Source organism: Nematostella vectensis, chromosome 7 (genome assembly GCF_932526225.1).
Source record: "Nematostella vectensis chromosome 7, jaNemVect1.1, whole genome shotgun sequence".
NCBI lineage: Eukaryota > Metazoa > Cnidaria > Anthozoa > Actiniaria > Edwardsiidae > Nematostella > Nematostella vectensis.
This window is the reverse complement of record NC_064040.1, coordinates 16,535,217-16,557,506: the sequence shown is the minus strand read 5'-3', so window position 1 is coordinate 16,557,506 and position 22,290 is coordinate 16,535,217. Positions and strand designations below refer to the sequence as shown.

General features: G+C 40.2%; 1 protein-coding gene across 2 annotated transcripts; it reads left to right on the top strand.

Annotated features, from left to right (window-relative positions):
* The first annotated feature begins 665 nt into the window (after nt 1–665).
* On the top strand, nt 666–17,707 carry LOC5516018 (DDB1- and CUL4-associated factor 4). 2 transcript variants are annotated; one of them, XM_048730581.1, is made up of 13 exons: nt 666–1,164; nt 1,551–1,688; nt 2,003–2,082; nt 3,024–3,132; nt 3,439–3,500; nt 3,898–3,976; nt 4,452–4,504; nt 4,847–4,878; nt 5,126–5,215; nt 15,410–15,510; nt 15,911–16,084; nt 16,526–16,643; nt 17,223–17,707. In XM_048730581.1, exons 1-13 carry the CDS (start codon nt 937–939, stop codon nt 17,417–17,419), a joined length of 1,461 nt encoding a protein of 486 aa, XP_048586538.1. In that variant the 5' UTR covers nt 666–936; the 3' UTR covers nt 17,420–17,707. The 2 variants fall into 2 exon arrangements, with proteins under 2 accessions (XP_048586538.1, XP_032241732.1); XM_032385841.2 differs by having other exon boundaries at nt 4,847–4,917.
* The last annotated feature ends 4,583 nt before the right edge of the window (nt 17,708–22,290 follow it).

The following is a 22,290-nucleotide window of genomic DNA, read 5'->3' as shown; positions in this document are numbered from 1 at the left end:
CTGAGTGTGACTGAATATAACCTTTACTAAAATATAGATCAGCTAGCATGGCATATTCACTTTCCCTAGTTAAGTGGCACAGAGATAAACAACAAATACCATTGTCGCTAAATAACGACTTTGTCGTCGACGACACCATTAACAAAGACGTTCTATAGGTTTCGCAACATTTTAAAGTATTCGTTTTGTTCAACTGACTAGAACGGGCAGCTTTGTCCGTCAACCATGAGAGGGATTCTCTAAATTTATTGGTATAAAGACAAGATTTGAACAATGACTCTCTTGCTCAGTATTATATTAAAACCAGACTTAAATTCGGCGCCAAAAAAATGTGACCCCCCTCTTTAATGACAGCCCAAAAAAATGTGCCCCCCCCCTAAATCGGCGCCAAAAAAACAAAGCCCCCCCCTACATATTTGCCACCCCCCTGTAATAAATGACCGATTCCTTATGGAGCTTTATCTCCGCTGTGTCCCCATATCTTTAGTTAGATCAGAAGCCACTACAAACGTCTTACCGCCCACTCGAGACTTCTCACCACTGTATAAGGCTGAGGTAAATGTTTTGCCAAGCTCATATTTTTACCCGATGAAATAAAACTATAAATATGCACTTTAATCTTTTCATCCTCGCGATCGCTCTCTCGGAAAATAAATTTGTAGAAGTGGGCTCCCTGTGTACATGAAAGTTTCCAACATGGCGGCCAGGAGGACTCAAACTTGTTTTTGTTGAAAAGTGTTCCACTCCGTCTCGTGCACGAGTTGCGATTGTTTTCAGTCTTTTGATTGCGTAGTACATACTGTGACAGGTCTAGATAGAAACTGGACGTAAAAAAAAAAAGACGCGGTAATATCTCAAAGTGTTTGACAAAATTGGGTTTCAACTACAGCATAACGAGTAGAATCAGCCTGGTATGGCTCTACTCAAACCATTGATATGATGACGAATAATAGAGGCCGAAGTGACGGTGCCATCAGCCGCGTGAGGCATGGACGCGGAGGGCAGCGGGCCAGTCGCGGCAGAGGAGACGGCGCAAGAGGTGGATCGCAGAGGACGAAGTACGTGTACACAGTCCCAGTGTATGGCTCATACTGTATGATGTGCCGATGCCCGCTGTCAAATGATGAGCTCGAGGCTAGTAGCAGCAATGACAAGTTTCCTCAGGTATTCTTTGCAATGAGGTCAATTTGTGTACGGAACTTTGGAAAGTCTATTACTTCATTAATACTTCAAACAACCTGCTCATAGTGTTTCGTCTTCCCTTAAGGGGGCACTAACTATAACTCATGTCCGTCACTTTATTCATATGGCTTCTGTGTTCTTTTGTTTATTTACGCCTGGTGCAAGATTGTCATTAGATTAGAGTTTCATCTGTAGAAAGGAAATGTAAAGCAATGGTAGTGGTCGTAGTGGTGTGTGTAGGATAGGTGAGGGAGTGTGTGGCTGGCTGCCCTGGGGGTACTGTGCCATAATCACGATGGATGAATGGATGTGAAAGAGAGCAACTGATAACTACTCAAAGTGCATTTAACTGTACTATTCTCTGTTAGATACCTGGGTTTTATTTTGACCAAGAGAAGAATCGCTATTTCCGTATTACTCCTGAGAATCCAGAACCTAACCCAAAGTCCAAGAATGAGAGTAAATTGAGCCATTGTATGAAATGCGAGCAGGCTTCACAACAAAAGGCAAGTAGACAAGAACATGATGGATCCTAGAGGCTGGATAACAAATACACAAAATCCTGTTTTGCATCCCGTTTTCATCAATTGGCTGAAATAAAAACGTTGCAATCTTCAAGAGAATAAGAAAGATATTTATAAATATTGTATAGATATATTGAAAAATACCTTGTATACAGCATTACCTTGGACAGCTATTTTTTTTACATAAGTTTGGGTTTAAGGAGGCAAGTTTATAGTATCAATTTTCTCTTTAATACTTTGGCTGAACTTATATAAAAAAAGGCTTCTGGCTCATCTTGTACATGTATCTGTTGTAGAGAATTAAATGGCCATCCTCGCTAGCCAAGTACATCATGTCGCGACCAGAGGCCCCCACCACCCCCAATATAATGAACAGGTAACAGAAAAATATGAGAAACGACTTGTTTTAACATATACAGCCTATCCTCGCGAAATTTAGGCACAATATCCAATCATGTCTTTGCCCGCTCAGCTCCATTATGAAATAGCAGGTAATATACCTTCTACATTGATAGGATCATGGGAGAGTGGAACACCGACTTCCGAATGATTTTCGGGACCAAGGTTCTTGTTACAAACGAATGATTTTGTGCATCATTCCGATATGACTTCTAGTCTGCAACAAGGCACATACTCATTCCAGACGCGCTTGATTTCTTGATTGGAATTATTTTATACATCAAAGGTTAATTAAATAAAGAGTTCAAGTAAAATCCCTCAAACTTGACTCAACCCTTGAAGTTATCTAGAATGATTGTATTAGAAACCCTTTTCAGAAATAGCTTTTACAGAGCAGTTGCCCAGGGCGTCTTTCAGTGCTGTCTCGTGCGCTCCCTGTGTGCCTGATCTCTGCAATGCCCTGGGTTCCCGGGGATGCATACAGCCCTATATTGTAGCAACTGAAGAGGACAAAGGCGGAACATACTTCAGCTGATGTGAGCATTTATTAAAGAATTACAGGAAGGGAAAGAATTGCAATCACAATAAAAGCACGGGGTGCACAGGGTACGCGCGAACCCCCCTCCCCCCCTTGGCGGCCAAAAAGAAGGTCATTTCTTTTTAAGGAATCTTCAAATACTATGCCTTTTCCATATGATACCTATGACTGTGCACCCACCCTCAGCCAATCCTGGGTATGCGCCTGCAATAAGGACTCCAACCAGTACATATGCTCAAAATTTAATTTTTCTCAAGCATCTTGGAAATTTGTGCTATCAAAACCTCTAATGATTATATTATACAAATAATTTGCAGTATAAGAATGCTATCGACATTTGTTTCTAACTTGGTGGCCACTAACATGATTATTGTTCTCAGTGATCTATATGACCGTCTCATTTGCTGTGCAAAGATACAGTGTACCCTGTCTCTAGATCCAGTCCCTTTCAACCATGTTGTGAATGACTATGCAGTGTGTTCCATACAGGTGAGCACCAGACCTAAAAACAACACACATTGCATACTACATAATACGACAAGCAGAGAACTCCTTTAGTCCAGACTATGGTTTCGCATAGTCATAATCATAATAATTTCACATCAGGTGAGTTTGGGGTAGTTTTTTTTTGAGAGGTGAAGAAATTTGGCTGGTCAATATTTTAAATTGTACGTCCCTCATTTTCTTGGATTAGATTGTTGAGCTGTAGTTTCCTGTCCCTTTATCAGCCTGCCCAATGCCCTGTAGTTTATATGTTTGAAACTAGTACTAACGTGATGGATTTTTTGCTTTCAGGCTGATGTTAAGAGGCAGAGGATTTTAACCCTGTACGCAGCCAGCCCAACTGGCTATGAAGTGTGAGTTATTTCACTAAAAAGAAAATAATACATCTCTTCCACTGTAAAATAAAATAATCAATAGACAAGGATACTTTATATAACTGTAATTTTCCTTGAATATTTAAGGACTGTTAGCTGGTTATTATGATGAATTTGAGAATTCCGTCTGTTATACATTAGCTTAGCTAATTTTCTTCATTTAAGCAAATCTTTCCCATTAGCTGCATGCCAATTTGGAATTCCTCAATGTAGGGACTTAAGAGTAATTTAAATTCTCTTAACAAATTGATGAATTTAGTACAAATGTTTAAATGATGTTGGCTTGGATGCTCATTAAGATCATAGGTCGTACAGTGTGCGCTTATGAAAGTGTTTAGCCTAGATGACATGTGATAAATATGTTTTGCTTCATCAGTACACAGTTCCATGACTTGCAGATGGAAGGCCGTGATAAACTTACTCTTAAACAAAACATGTCCATGGCAAAAAACCAGGTGGGTATAACCTTAACATGACAACGCTGCTAATGCTGCAGATAATGATCACAGTGCTATAGGCTGTTGGTTAAAAGCAGGTATTTGTACCCTGGCATGAGGGGGGTAGAGAAAAAAAGGAGGGGTTGGTAGGGAGGAATAAAGAAGGGGGGAAGGTTGGTAAGGTAAGCTACGCATAATGAAATAGGATGAAAAAAATTAAAGACGAATAAAGGAGGTCATTGGCAGCATAGGATATTTTTTTATTATTTATGGAATGGGGGGACTGTGTTACAAAGAATGCACTGAAAATTATGCCATGAACAAGGTGGGAGATTATTGATGATGATGATGATGATGATGATATTGGTGGTGCTATCGATGTTGATGATGATGATAAGACAGGAGTCATACTATTTAAGATGTTAATTAAGACAAAAACTATTATTTCTTCTATGTTATTCAATTATTTATTTTTTTATTTTTCTATTCACAGAAAATATCTGCTATGCTGTGGAGCCCACATCAACAAACAAAAAATTTATATATGTATCCTTTGACAATGCGAGTTCATAGAAAAGTGCTCAATACACAGGTGTAGAGTGGGATAAATTTGGGTATGTAGAAATAAACATGCAAACTGGGAATGAAACTAATTTTGTGTGTCTTTTTTACGTATCCAAATGTATCCTTTGATATTTGTAATGTTTTGTCAATGGAAGGGCACTGTTAAGTTACTGTTCATTAAAAACATTTTGAGGCACACTCTTGGCCATGACAGAATTCAATACATAGGTGTCATTATCTTTTTTTTCTTAAGTTGAGGAATGGACCATTTAAAAATAGGATCTTAATAATTTCCATACTTGGCTTCCTTGACAATGTGGTCAGCTTGTCTTTACTTGGCTATGGTAACATGTCAGGTGAGACCATGCTCTTTGAAGTCAGCGGCCACTCACAGCGTGAGTATTGTTACACCTAAAGGGTGTTATACATTAAGCAATATTTATAAGCACATATATAATCACCACATTTGACCAACTACTGTAATGCATATGTGAATGAACACAGCTGACAAAATTGGTCCATTTGTTTCACAAGCTTGACGTGGTTTATCTTAGCTAAAAATCAAACAACATATATCCAATACTCAACTAAACTTTTTTTCAGGACTGGTGAGTCGGTTTCCTGTAAATGGTCACTCCGTCTGGTCAAGTGACTGGAATAGGAACCCTCTCTACGATAACATCATAAGTATAGGTAAATCCTCTCTACGATAACATCATAAGTATAGGTAAACCCTCTCTACGATAACATCATAAGTATAGGTGAACCCTCTCTACGATAACATCATAAGTATAAGTAAATCGTCTCTACGATAACATCATAAGTATAGGTAAACCCTCTCTACGATAACATCATAAGTATGGGTAAACCCTCTTTACGATAACATCATAAGTATAGGTAAACCCTCTCTACGATAACATCATAAGTATAGGTAAACCCTCTCTACGATAACATCATAAGTATAGGTGAACCCTCTCTACGATAACATCATAAAGTATAGGTGAACCCTCTCTACAATAACATCATAAGTATAGGTAAACCCTCTCTACGATAACATCATAAGTATAGGTAAACCCTCTCTACGATAACATCATAAGTATAGGTAAACCCTCTCTACGATAACATCATACTGAAAGTATAGGTTAACCCTCTCTACGATAACATCACACTGAAAGTATAGGTGAACCCTCTCTACGATAACATCATAAGTATAAGTGAACCCTCTCTACGATAACATCATAGTATAGGTGAACCCTCTCTACGATAACATCATAAGTATAGGTGAACCCTCTCTACGATAACATCATAAGTATAGGTGAACCCTCTCTACGATAACATCATAAGTATAGGTAAACCCTCTCTACGATAACATCATAAGTATAGTTAAACCCTCTCTACGATAACATCATACTGTAAGTATAGGTAAACCCTCTCTACAATAACATCATAAGTATAGGTGAACCCTCTCTACGATAACATCATAACTATAGGTAAACCCTCTCTACGATAACATCATACTGTAAGTATAGGTAAACCCTCTCTACAATAACATCATAAGTATAGGTGAACCCTCTCTACGATAACATCATAAGTATAGGTAAACCCTCTTTACGATAACATCATAAGTATAGGTGAACCCTCCTACGATAACATCATAAGTATAGGTAAACCCTCTCTACGATAACATCATAAGTATAGGTGAACCCTCTCTACGATAACATCATAAGTATAGGTGAACCCTCTCTAAGATAACATCATACTGAAAGTATAGGTTAACCCTCTCTACGATAACATCATACTGAAAGTATAGGTGAACCCTCTCTACGATAACATCATAAGTATAGGTGAACCCTCTCTACGATAACATCATAAGTATAGGTAAACCCTCTCTACGATAACATCATAAGTATAGGTGAACCCTCCTACGATAACATCATAAGTATAGGTAAACCCTCTCTACGATAACATCATAAGTATAGGTAAACCCTCTCTACGATAACATCATAAGTATAGGTGAACCCTCTCTACGATAACATCATAAGTATAGGTAAACCCTCTCTACGATAACATCATAAGTATAGTTAAACCCTCTCTACGATAACATCATAAGTATAGTTAAACCCTCTCTACGATAACATCATAAGTATAGGTAAACCCTCTCTACGATAACATCATAAGTATAGGTAAACCCTCTCTACGATAACATCATAAGTATAGGTGAACCCTCTCTACGATAACATCATAAGTATAGGTGAACCCTCTCTACGATAACATCATAAGTATAGGTGAACCCTCTCTACGATAACATCATAAGTATAGGTGAACCCTCTCTACGATAACATCATAAGTATAGGTGAACCCTCTCTACGATAACATCATAAGTATAGGTGAACCCTCTCTACGATAACATCATAAGTATAGGTAAACCCTCTCTACGATAACATCATAAGTATAGGTGAACCCTCCTACGATAACATCATAAGTATAGGTGAACCCTCTCTACGATAACATCATAAGTATAGGTAAACCCTCTCTACGATAACATCATAAGTATAGGTGAACCCTCTCTACGATAACATCATAAGTATAGGTAAACCCTCTCTACGATAACATCATAAGTATAGTTAAACCCTCTCTACGATAACATCATACTGTTAGTATAAGTAGACCCTCTCTACGATAACATCATAAGTGTAGGTGAACCCTCTCTACGATAACATCATAAGTATAGGTAAATCCTCTTTACGATAACATCATAAAGTATAGGTGAACCCTCCTACGATAACATCATAAGTATAGGTAAACCCTCTCTACGATAACATCATAAGTATAGGTGAACCCTCTCTACGATAACATCATAAGTATAGGTAAACCCTCTCTACGATAACATCATAAGTATAGGTAAACCCTCTCTACAATAACATCATAAGTATAGGTAAACCCTCTCTACGTTAACATCATAAGTATAGGTAAACCCTCTCTACGATAACATCATAAGTATAGGTAAACCCTCTCTACAATAACATCATAAGTATAGGTAAACCCTCTCTACGATAACATCATAAGTATAGGTAAACCCTCTCTACGATAACATCATAAGTATAGTTAAACCCTCTCTACGATAACATCATACTGTAAGTATAGGTAAACCCTCTCTACAATAACATCATAAGTATAGGTAAACCCTCTCTACGATAACATCATAAGTATAGGTAAACCCTCTCTACGATAACATCATAAGTATAGGTGAACCCTCTCTACGATAACATCATAAGTATAGGTAAACCCTCTCTACGATAACATCATAAGTATAGGTAAACCCTCTCTACGATAACATCATAAGTATAGGTAAACCCTCTCTACGATAACATCATAAGTATAGGTAAACCCTCTCTACGATAACATCATAAGTATAGTTAAACCCTCTCTACGATAACATCATACTGTAAGTATAGGTAAACCCTCTCTACGATAACATCATAAGTATAGGTGAACCCTCTCTACGATAACATCATAAGTATAGGTGAACCCTCTCTACGATAACATCATAAGTATAGATAAACCCTCTTTACGATAACATCATAAGTATAGGTGAACCCTCCTACGATAACATCATAAGTATAGGTAAACCCTCTCTACGATAACATCATAAGTATAGGTGAACCCTCTCTACGATAACATCATAAGTATAGGTAAACTCTCTCTACGATAACATCATACTGAAAGTATAGGTTAACCCTCTCTACGATAACATCATACTGAAAGTATAGGTGAACCCTCTCTACGATAACATCATAAGTATAGGTGAACCCTCTCTACGATAACATCATAAGTATAGGTGAACCCTCTCTACGATAACATCATAAGTTTAGGTGAACCCTCCTACGATAACATCATAAGTATAGGTAAACCCTCTCTACGATAACATCATAAGTATAGGTGAACCCTCTCTACGATAACATCATAAGTATAGGTGAACCCTCTCTACGATAACATCATAAGTATAGTTAAACCCTCTCTACAATAACATCATAAGTATAGGTAAACCCTCTCTACGATAACATCATAAGTATAGGTAAACCCTCTCTACGATAACATCATAAGTATAGTTAAACCCTCTCTACGATAACATCATACTGTAAGTATAGGTAAACCCTCTCTACAATAACATCATAAGTATAGGTGAACCCTCTCTACGATAACATCATAACTATAGGTAAACCCTCTTTACGATAACATCATAAGTATAGGTGAACCCTCCTACGATAACATCATAAGTATAGGTAAACCCTCTCTACGATAACATCATAAGTATAGGTGAACCCTCTCTACGATAACATCATAAGTATAGGTAAACCCTCTCTACGATAACATCATACTGAAGGTATAGGTTAACCCTCTCTACGATAACATCATACTGAAAGTATAGGTGAACCCTCTCTACGATAACATCATAAGTATAGGTGAACCCTCTCTACGATAACATCATAAGTATAGGTAAACCCTCTCTACAATAACATCATAAGTATAGGTAAACCCTCTCTACGATAACATCATAAGTATAGGTAAACCCTCTCTACGATAACATCATAAGTATAGGTTAACCCTCTCTACGATAACATCATAAGTATAGGTGAACCCTCTCTACGATAACATCATAAGTATAGGTAAACCCTCTCTACGATAACATCATAAGTATAGGTGAACCCTCTCTACGATAACATCATAAGTATAGGTGAACCCTCTCTACGATAACATCATAAGTATGGGTAAACCCTCCCTACGATAACATCATAAGTATAGGTAAACCCTCTCTAAGATAACATCATACTGAAAGTATAGGTTAACCCTCTCTACGATAACATCATAAGTGTAGGTAAACCCTCTCTACAATAACATCATAAGTATAGGTAAACCCTCTCTACAATAACATCATAAGTATAGGTGAATCCTCTCTACAATAACATCATAAGTATAGGTGAACCCTCTCTACGATAACATCATAAGTATAGGTGAACCCTCTCTACAATAACATCATAAGTATACGTAAACCCTCTCTACGATAACATCATAAGTATAGGTAAACCCTCTCTACAATAACATCATAAGTATACGTAAACCCTCTCTACGATAACATCATAAGTATAGGTAAACCCTCTCTACGATAACATCATAAAGTATAGGTAAACCCTCTCTACGATAACATCATAAGTATAGGTAAACCCTCTCTACGATAACATCATAAGTATAGGTAAACCCTCTCTACGATAACATCATAAGTATAGGTAAACCCTCTCTACGATAACATCATAAGTATAGGTAAACCCTCTCTACGATAACATCATAAGTATGGGTAAACCCTCTCTACGATAACATCATAAGTATGGGTAAACCCTCTCTACGATAACATCATAAAGTATAGGTAAACCCTCTCTACGATAACATCATAAGTATAGGTAAACCCTCTCTACGATAACATCATAAGTATAGGTAAACCCTCTCTACGATAACATCATAAGTATAGGTAAACCCTCTCTACGATAACATCATAAGTATAGGTAAACCCTCTCTACGATAACATCATAAGTATGGGTAAACCCTCTCTACGATAACATCATAAGTATAGTTAAACCCTCTCTACGATAACATCATAAGTATAGGTAAACCCTCTCTACGATAACATCATAAGTATAGTTAAACCCTCTCTACGATAACATCATACTGTAAGTATAGGTAAACCCTCTCTACAATAACATCATAAGTATAGGTGAACCCTCTCTACGATAACATCATAAGTATAGGTAAACCCTCTCTACGATAACATCATAAGTATAGGTGAACCCTCTCTACGATAACATCATAAGTATAGGTAAACCCTCTCTACGATAACATCATAAGTATAGGTAAACCCTCTCTACGATAACATCATAAGTATAGGTAAACCCTCTCTACGATAACATCATAAGTATAGGTAAACCCTCTCTACGATAACATCATAAGTATAGTTAAACCCTCTCTACGATAACATCATACTGTAAGTATAGGTAAACCCTCTCTACGATAACATCATAAGTATAGGTGAACCCTCTCTACGATAACATCATAAGTATAGGTGAACCCTCTCTACGATAACATCATAAGTATAGGTAAACCCTCTTTACGATAACATCATAAGTATAGGTGAACCCTCCTACGATAACATCATAAGTATAGGTAAACCCTCTCTACGATAACATCATAAGTATAGGTGAACCCTCTCTACGATAACATCATAAGTATAGGTAAACTCTCTCTACGATAACATCATACTGAAAGTATAGGTTAACCCTCTCTACGATAACATCATACTGAAAGTATAGGTGAACCCTCTCTACGATAACATCATAAGTATAGGTGAACCCTCTCTACGATAACATCATAAGTATAGGTGAACCCTCTCTACGATAACATCATAAGTTTAGGTGAACCCTCCTACGATAACATCATAAGTATAGGTAAACCCTCTCTACGATAACATCATAAGTATAGGTGAACCCTCTCTACGATAACATCATAAGTATAGGTGAACCCTCTCTACGATAACATCATAAGTATAGTTAAACCCTCTCTACAATAACATCATAAGTATAGGTAAACCCTCTCTACGATAACATCATAAGTATAGGTAAACCCTCTCTACGATAACATCATAAGTATAGTTAAACCCTCTCTACGATAACATCATACTGTAAGTATAGGTAAACCCTCTCTACAATAACATCATAAGTATAGGTGAACCCTCTCTACGATAACATCATAACTATAGGTAAACCCTCTTTACGATAACATCATAAGTATAGGTGAACCCTCCTACGATAACATCATAAGTATAGGTAAACCCTCTCTACGATAACATCATAAGTATAGGTGAACCCTCTCTACGATAACATCATAAGTATAGGTAAACCCTCTCTACGATAACATCATACTGAAGGTATAGGTTAACCCTCTCTACGATAACATCATACTGAAAGTATAGGTGAACCCTCTCTACGATAACATCATAAGTATAGGTGAACCCTCTCTACGATAACATCATAAGTATAGGTAAACCCTCTCTACAATAACATCATAAGTATAGGTAAACCCTCTCTACGATAACATCATAAGTATAGGTAAACCCTCTCTACGATAACATCATAAGTATAGGTTAACCCTCTCTACGATAACATCATAAGTATAGGTGAACCCTCTCTACGATAACATCATAAGTATAGGTAAACCCTCTCTACGATAACATCATAAGTATAGGTGAACCCTCTCTACGATAACATCATAAGTATAGGTGAACCCTCTCTACGATAACATCATAAGTATGGGTAAACCCTCCCTACGATAACATCATAAGTATAGGTAAACCCTCTCTAAGATAACATCATACTGAAAGTATAGGTTAACCCTCTCTACGATAACATCATAAGTGTAGGTAAACCCTCTCTACAATAACATCATAAGTATAGGTAAACCCTCTCTACAATAACATCATAAGTATAGGTGAATCCTCTCTACAATAACATCATAAGTATAGGTGAACCCTCTCTACGATAACATCATAAGTATAGGTGAACCCTCTCTACAATAACATCATAAGTATACGTAAACCCTCTCTACGATAACATCATAAGTATAGGTAAACCCTCTCTACAATAACATCATAAGTATACGTAAACCCTCTCTACGATAACATCATAAGTATAGGTAAACCCTCTCTACGATAACATCATAAAGTATAGGTAAACCCTCTCTACGATAACATCATAAGTATAGGTAAACCCTCTCTACGATAACATCATAAGTATAGGTAAACCCTCTCTACGATAACATCATAAGTATAGGTAAACCCTCTCTACGATAACATCATAAGTATAGGTAAACCCTCTCTACGATAACATCATAAGTATGGGTAAACCCTCTCTACGATAACATCATAAGTATGGGTAAACCCTCTCTACGATAACATCATAAAGTATAGGTAAACCCTCTCTACGATAACATCATAAGTATAGTTAAACCCTCTCTACGATAACATCATAAGTATAGGTAAACCCTCTCTACGATAACATCATAAGTATAGTTAAACCCTCTCTACGATAACATCATACTGTAAGTATAGGTAAACCCTCTCTACAATAACATCATAAGTATAGGTGAACCCTCTCTACGATAACATCATAACTATAGGTAAACCCTCTCTACGATAACATCATACTGTAAGTATAGGTAAACCCTCTCTACAATAACATCATAAGTATAGGTGAACCCTCTCTACGATAACATCATAAGTATAGGTAAACCCTCTCTACGATAACATCATAAGTATAGTTAAACCCTCTCTACGATAACATCATACTGTAAGTATAGGTAAACCCTCTCTACGATAACATCATAAGTATAGGTGAACCCTCTCTACGATAACATCATAAGTATAGGTGAACCCTCTCTACGATAACATCATAAGTATAGGTAAACCCTCTTTACGATAACATCATAAGTATAGGTGAACCCTCCTACGATAACATCATAAGTATAGGTAAACCCTCTCTACGATAACATCATAAGTATAGGTGAACCCTCTCTACGATAACATCATAAGTATAGGTAAACTCTCTCTACGATAACATCATACTGAAAGTATAGGTTAACCCTCTCTACGATAACATCATACTGAAAGTATAGGTGAACCCTCTCTACGATAACATCATAAGTATAGGTGAACCCTCTCTACGATAACATCATAAGTATAGGTGAACCCTCTCTACGATAACATCATAAGTTTAGGTGAACCCTCCTACGATAACATCATAAGTATAGGTAAACCCTCTCTACGATAACATCATAAGTATAGGTGAACCCTCTCTACGATAACATCATAAGTATAGGTGAACCCTCTCTACGATAACATCATAAGTATAGTTAAACCCTCTCTACAATAACATCATAAGTATAGGTAAACCCTCTCTACGATAACATCATAAGTATAGGTAAACCCTCTCTACGATAACATCATAAGTATAGTTAAACCCTCTCTACGATAACATCATACTGTAAGTATAGGTAAACCCTCTCTACAATAACATCATAAGTATAGGTGAACCCTCTCTACGATAACATCATAACTATAGGTAAACCCTCTTTACGATAACATCATAAGTATAGGTGAACCCTCCTACGATAACATCATAAGTATAGGTAAACCCTCTCTACGATAACATCATAAGTATAGGTGAACCCTCTCTACGATAACATCATAAGTATAGGTAAACCCTCTCTACGATAACATCATACTGAAGGTATAGGTTAACCCTCTCTACGATAACATCATACTGAAAGTATAGGTGAACCCTCTCTACGATAACATCATAAGTATAGGTGAACCCTCTCTACGATAACATCATAAGTATAGGTAAACCCTCTCTACAATAACATCATAAGTATAGGTAAACCCTCTCTACGATAACATCATAAGTATAGGTAAACCCTCTCTACGATAACATCATAAGTATAGGTAAACCCTCTCTACGATAACATCATACTGAAGGTATAGGTTAACCCTCTCTACGATAACATCATACTGAAAGTATAGGTGAACCCTCTCTACGATAACATCATAAGTATAGGTGAACCCTCTCTACGATAACATCATAAGTATAGGTAAACCCTCTCTACGATAACATCATAAGTATAGGTTAACCCTCTCTACGATAACATCATAAGTATAGGTGAACCCTCTCTACGATAACATCATAAGTATAGGTAAACCCTCTCTACGATAACATCATAAGTATAGGTGAACGCTCTCTACGATAACATCATAAGTATAGGTGAACCCTCTCTACGATAACATCATAAGTATGGGTAAACCCTCCCTACGATAACATCATAAGTATAGGTAAACCCTCTCTAAGATAACATCATACTGAAAGTATAGGTTAACCCTCTCTACGATAACATCATAAGTGTAGGTAAACCCTCTCTACAATAACATCATAAGTATAGGTAAACCCTCTCTACAATAACATCATAAGTATAGGTGAATCCTCTCTACAATAACATCATAAGTATAGGTGAACCCTCTCTACGATAACATCATAAGTATAGGTGAACCCTCTCTACAATAACATCATAAGTATACGTAAACCCTCTCTACGATAACATCATAAGTATAGGTAAACCCTCTCTACAATAACATCATAAGTATACGTAAACCCTCTCTACGATAACATCATAAGTATAGGTAAACCCTCTCTACGATAACATCATAAAGTATAGGTAAACCCTCTCTACGATAACATCATAAGTATAGGTAAACCCTCTCTACGATAACATCATAAGTATAGGTAAACCCTCTCTACGATAACATCATAAGTATAGGTAAACCCTCTCTACGATAACATCATAAGTATAGGTAAACCCTCTCTACGATAACATCATAAGTATAGTTAAACCCTCTCTACGATAACATCATACTGTAAGTATAGGTAAACCCTCTCTACAATAACATCATAAGTATAGGTGAACCCTCTCTACGATAACATCATAAGTATAGTTAAACCCTCTCTACGATAACATCATACTGTAAGTATAAGTAAACCCTCTCTACGATAACATCATAAGTATAGGTAAACCCTCTCTACGATAACATCATAAGTATAGTTAAACCCTTTCTACGATAACATCATAAGTATAGGTAAACCCTCTCTACGATAACATCATAAGTATAGGTGAACCCTCTCTACGATAACATCATAAGTATATGACTCAATTTGACTCAATTTAAACATTGAAATTAAAGTCATTGTTTCAGAACTGGTAAACTGCTAAAGAACAGCCGTGTCCTTATTCCCACAGGCGGTTCCCGATTGGCTCTCACGATTGACGTCAATAGGAAAGTCCGTGTGATACGCATTAGAAGTGACAGCGATATATTTGCACAGCAGTTTGCACCCAGGGTACGCAAACCATTTTTTACACTTCATAGGCATCACAGGGGTGGGGAATAGCCGAGTTTCACAATGTTGCGCACGCAGCATAAATGAGATAAGAACAATGCTTGGCTGTTTTGAATAACAAAACAGAACATCAGAACGAGTCGGAGCAGCAATTTATTATGAAACTCGTCTATAAGAAGGTGTTTTAATATCTCTTTTTCTGGTTAGACTGGGGATCCGTCCCTAAATCACATCCTCAGAGAAACTTCCAATAGTAGACTGCTTAAACAATTTTGAAACATTTTTCGCGTTTTCCTTTAAAAATCATCAGAGATTGTAATTGTAACGTAATCGACCGGAAGTAAACTGGTGAAAATTCGGCTTTAACTGTGTGTAATGCCAGCCTTCTCTCTATCGCCAGACGCCAATACTGTTTAACGGATCACGTGACGGCCTCGTGCGTACGAGTGACATCAGACTGAAGGAGCCCAAGACCCCGGTGCTCTGCTTCTCACACGGCAAGGGCGCCCCGATCACGTGCATACGCGTGCTGAATGACGACAATTACGTCATCTCCAGCGCCATGGATGGCTCGGTAAGACTGCCGTCACGTGACCCTTGGCGCTGACATGTATACCTGTTAGAAAAGCTGACAAGTTAGAACATCTGACTTTTTATTTTGGTCTCTTCGTCATTAGTAATAGAAAAACTTTGTTATCTAGTCTGGCCGGTTGTCGCCTCCTCACCCACTGTATTTATCAAGCAGACTAGTTATTTATTATGTTTGACTTATGGGGCCGTCCACACTAACACCGATGCGTGTAATCCGTGTTGAATCAGTGTGGACGTCTGGATCCAAGCGAAAACGTTGCGAAAACGATAGTGTGGACGCCAATCAAGTGATGCGTTTTCGGTGAGACGAATCCAGATACTTTTGAATCCGTGCTATTGTGGACGGCCTCTATGTCGTTATTCGTTCAACCCCCCTCCACATGTAGTCCGTTTCTCTATCTAAACGAATCTCATGTCCCACTAGCTCATGCGATGGGACCTGCGCGTCTCTCGTCCCGTGCTAGCGTACCTTGGACATAATAACGAGATCACACACGGGCTTCCCTTCCACGTGGACCCCACTGACTCTCTTCTATTTGGAGGTGAGTAAAGTCATGGCCGTACCTGCTAGTGTACTAATATGCTAACAGGATCACACACGGGCTCCCCTTCCACTGAATCCCTGTCATTTGGATGTGAGAAAAGTCATTGCCATAACTATTACATCAAGCCTGAATCTTGCCACGCGTCTAAAGCCCCTTGCAAACAGCACAAGAATGCTTCAGCAGTGCCAGGGCTGCCTCGGTTGATCAAAAGTCTAAGGAGACCGTAGAGCGTGGGGAGAACGTCGGGGAAACCCGGGCCATTAGGTTGCTACATAAAAATTCCTAGACCTACAATGCTGGCGCTACTTGCTTGAAACTAAGATGTGTCTAGTCTGCCCCTTTGAATCTCGTGCTCACTAATCACAATAGTAGTATCGACTTAGAGAATGGTACCGGAGTTCCTGTGGTGCGATTCAAAACTCCCCGGTAACAACCAAACATGGCCGAAGGGTCTATTATTTCCAAAAAGGAAATTCGACGGACACGTTTTAAAAGATATATTGCTAAGAAAATTCACGTTTTTATATAGAAATATACTTGTTTGTACTAATGAAATTTCTCTTACTTTTTAATTAGCCGGTCAAGACTCTGTGACCCGGATTTGGAGCGTGCGTAGTGGAGAACTGCTCCGAAGCATCCCATTCCCATCAGACACCAGTCGCGAGCTTAGTGCTATCCCAGCCCTGTGCTATGCTGATGAATGGGGTGGTCCGGGAGGAAGACCAGGGCTCATGTATGGAACCAATCGTACCATTCAATTCTACAGTTTATAAAGAGAAGAAATGGCTCTCCTATTGTAACGACGTGGACTACCCTGAAGATCACACAAGGCCAAAAAGCATTATTGATTACTTGTTAAAGCATGCAATACAAGATGTACTTTAATGACCATTTGTGCTGCTTGTAGTCAATGGCAGTCCTAGAATACGTATACGAAGGACCAAAGTTTATCTTTAGGTATAGCAAAGGCCTTATTTGAAACTAGCGACGTAACAACGCGTAAATACGCGTGAAGAAATTAGTGATATAGAATTGATATAGAACATATTTCCATTCTCTCATTTTTTTTGTTGCATTTTTTTTGCACTGTTCCCATTTTTTCATCATGGAAGATAAGCGTCCACTCTCTGTATGCCATTCTGTGAGACTCGTACCCAATCGTTACCATGCTGCGCGCAGAACCCTTATTGTTACCCTTCCTAAAAGCCTTTTTGCGCGAGTTTTAATTCTCTTTTTACAATACCAACAATGACAGCGAAGACAAGGGTGTTAGGCACCAATACTAAACTAGACACTGGAGCAGGGTGTCACACCAATACTAAACTAGGCACTGGAGCAGGGTGTCACACCAATACTAAACTAGACACTAGAGCAGGGTGTGCGCACCAATTCTAAACTAGGCACTAGAGCAGGGTGTGCGCACCAATACTAAACTAGACACTGGAGCAGGGTGTGCGCACCAATACTAAACTAGGCACTAGAGCAGGGTGTGCGCACCAATACTAAACTAGGCACTAGAGCAGGGTGTGCGCACCAATACTAAACTAGGCACTAGAGCAGGGTGTGCGCACCAATTCTAAACTAGACACTAGAGCAGGGTGTGCGCACCAATACTAAACTAGGCACTAGAGCAGGGTGTGCGCACCAATACTAAACTAGGCACTAGAGCAGGGTGTCACACCAATACTAAACTAGACACTAGAGCAGGGTGTGCGCACCAATTCTAAACTAGGCACTAGAGCAGGGTGTGCGCACCAATACTAAACTAGACACTGGAGCAGGGTGTGCGCACCAATACTAAACTAGGCACTAGAGCAGGGTGTGCGCACCAATACTAAACTAGGCACTAGAGCAGGGTGTGCGCACCAATACTAAACTAGGCACTAGAGCAGGGTGTGCGCACCAATTTTAAACTAGGCACTAGAGCAGGGTGTGCGCACCAATACTAAACTAGGCACTAGAGCAGGGTGTGCGCACCAATACTAAACTAGGCACTGGAGCAGGGTGTGCGCACCAATACTAAACTAGACACTGGAGCAGGGTGTGCGCACCAATACTAAACTAGGCACTAGAGCAGGGTGTGCGCACCAATACTAAACTAGGCACTAGAGCAGGGTGTCACACCAATACTAAACTAGACACTGGAGCAGGGTGTGCGCACCAATACTAAACTAGACACTAGAGCAGGGTGTGCGCACCAATACTAAACTAGACACTGGAGCAGGGTGTGCGCACCAATACTAAACTAGGCACTAGAGCAGGCTGTGCGCACCAATACTAAACTAGGCACTGGAGCAGGGTGTGCACACCAATACTAAACTAGGCACTAGAGCAGGGTGTGGTGTACGCACCAATACTAAACTAGGCACTGGAGCAGGGTGTGCACACCAATACTAAACTAGGCACTAGAGCAGGGTGTGGTGTACGCACCAATACTAAACTAGACACTGGAGCAGGGTGTGCACACCAATACTAAACTAGGCACTAGAGCAGGGTGTGCACACCAATACTAAACTAGGCACTGGAGCAGGGTGTGCACACCAATACTAAACTAGACACTGGAGCAGGGTGTGCACACCAATACTAAACTAGACACTGGAGCAGGGTGTGCGCACCAATACTAAACTAGGCACTAGAGCAGGGTGTGCGCACCAATACTAAACTAGACCTTAGAGCAGGGTGTGCGCACCAATACTAAACTAGGAACTGGAGCAGGGTGCCGCACCAATACTAAACTAGGAACTAGAGCAGGGTGTGCACACCAATACTAAACTAGGCACTAGAGCAGGGTGTGCACACCAATACTAAACTAGGCACTGGAGCAGGGTGTGCACACCAATACTAAACTAGACACTAGAGCAGGGTGTGCACACCAATACTAAACTAGGTACTGGATAGCGTGTCACACCAATACTAAACTAGGCACTGGAGCAGTGTGTGCACACCAATACTAAACTAGGCACTAGAGCAGGGTGTGCACACCAATACTAAACTAGGTACTGGATAGCGTGTCACACCAATACTAAACTAGGCACTGGAGCAGGGTGTGCACACCAATACTAAACTAGGCACTGGAGCAGGGTGTGCACACCAATACTAAACTAGGAACTGGAGCAGGGTGTGCGCACCAATACTAAACTAGGAACTGGAGCAGGGTGTGCGCACCAATACTAAACTAGGCACTAGAGCAGGGTGTGGGCACCAATACTAAACTAGACACTAGAGCAGGGTGTGCGCACCAATACTAAACTAGACACTAGAGCAGGGTGTGCACACCAATACTAAACTAGGAACTGGAGCAGTGTGTGCACACCAATACTAAACTAGGCACTAGAGCAGGGTGTGCACACCAATACTAAACTAGGTACTGGATAGCGTGTCACACCAATACTAAACTAGGCACTAGAGCAGGGTGTGCACACCAATACTAAACTAGGCACTGGAGCAGTGTGTGCACACCAATACTAAACTAGGTACTGGATAGCGTGTCACACCAATACTAAACTAGGCACTGGAGCAGGGTGTGCACACCAATACTAAACTAGGAACTGGAGCAGGGTGTGCACACCAATACTAAACTAGGCACTGGAGCAGGGTGTGCACACCAATACTAAACTAGGAACTGGAGCAGGGTGTGCGCACCAATACCAAACTAGGAACTGGAGCAGGGTGTGCACACCAATACTAAACTAGGAACTGGAGCAGGGTGTGCACACCAATACTAAACTAGACACTGGAGCAGGGTGTGCACACCAATACTAAACTAGGCACTGGAGCAGGGTGTGCACACCAATACTAAACTAGGCACTGGAGCAGGGTGTGCGCACCAATACCAAACTAGGAACTGGAGCAGGGTGTGCACACCAATACTAAACTAGGCACTGGAGCAGGGTGTGCACACCAATACTAAACTAGGAACTGGAGCAGGGTGTGCACACCAATACTAAACTAGGCACTGGAGCAGGGTGTGCACACCAATACTAAACTAGGAACTGGAGCAGGGTGTGCACACCAATACTAAACTAGGCACTGGAGCAGGGTGTGCACACCAATACTAAACTAGGAACTGGAGCAGGGTGTGCACACCAATACTAAACTAGGAACTGGAGCAGGGTGTGCACACCAATACTAAACTAGACACTGGAGCAGGGTGTGCGCACCAATACTAAACTAGGAACTGGACAGGGTGTGCGCACCAATACTAAACTAGACCTTAGAGCAGGGTGTGCGCACCAATACTAAACTAGACACTGGAGCAGGGTGTCACACCAATACTAAACTAGGCACTGGAGCAGGGTGTGCGCACCAATACTAAACTAGACACTGGAGCAGGGTGTGCACACCAATACTAAACTAGGAACTGGAGCAGGGTGTGCACACCAATACTAAACTAGGCACTGGAGCAGGGTGTGCACACCAATACTAAACTAGGCACTAGAGCAGGGTGTGGTGTACGCACCAATACTAAACTAGGCACTGGAGCAGGGTGTGGTGTACGCACCAATACTAAACTAGGCACTGGAGCAGGGTGTGCACACCAATACTAAACTAGACACTAGAGCAGGGTGTGCACACCAATACTAAACTAGGCACTAGAGCAGGGTGTCACACCAATACTAAACTAGACACTGGAGCAGGGTGTGCACACCAATACTAAACTAGACACTGGAGCAGGGTGTGCGCACCAATACTAAACTAGACACTGGAGTAGGGTGTGCACACCAATACTAAACTAGGAACTGGAGCAGGGTGTGCGCACCAATACTAAACTAGACACTAGAGCAGGGTGTGCACACCAATACTAAACTAGGAACTGGAGCAGGGTGTGCACACCAATACTAAACTAGACACTAGAGCAGGGTGTGCACACCAATACTAAACTAGGAACTGGAGCAGGGTGTGCGCACCAATACTAAACTAGGAACTGGAGCAGGGTGTGCGCACCAATACTAAACTAGACACTGGAGCAGGGTGTGCACACCAATACTAAACTAGGAACTGGAGCAGGGTGTGCACACCAATACTAAACTAGGCACTGGAGCAGGGTGTGCACACAAATACTAAACTAGGCACTAGAGCAGGGTGTGGTGTACGCACCAATACTAAACTAGGCACTGGAGCAGGGTGTGCGCACCAATACTAAACTAGGCACTAGAGCAGGGTGTGGTGTACGCACCAATACTAAACTAGGCACTGGAGCAGGGTGTGCGCACCAATACTAAACTAGACACTGGAGCAGGGTGTGCGCACCAATACTAAACTAGACACTAGAGCAGGGTGTGCGCACCAATACTAAACTAGGCACTGGAGCAGGGTGTGCGCACCAATACTAAACTAGACACTAGAGCAGGGTGTGCGCACCAATACCAAACTAGCCTCGCGGTTTTGTTATTTATTTTCGTTGAAACTCCAGAGGAACTCCTTGCTACGCAGGTTAATACTACATTATGGGGCCACACCCATAACCCCCCCCCCACTAAGCAAAATAATGGCATTTGAAGGAATGACTGCAAATTCTCGAGGCTAGCTTTGCAAACCAATAGGCAACACACACAGTGGTATTTCAAGGTTTCAAAGACATCCACCCCCCCCCCCCCCCCCTGTCCCACATTCAATAAAAAATTGCTGCTGCGCCCAGGTTAAC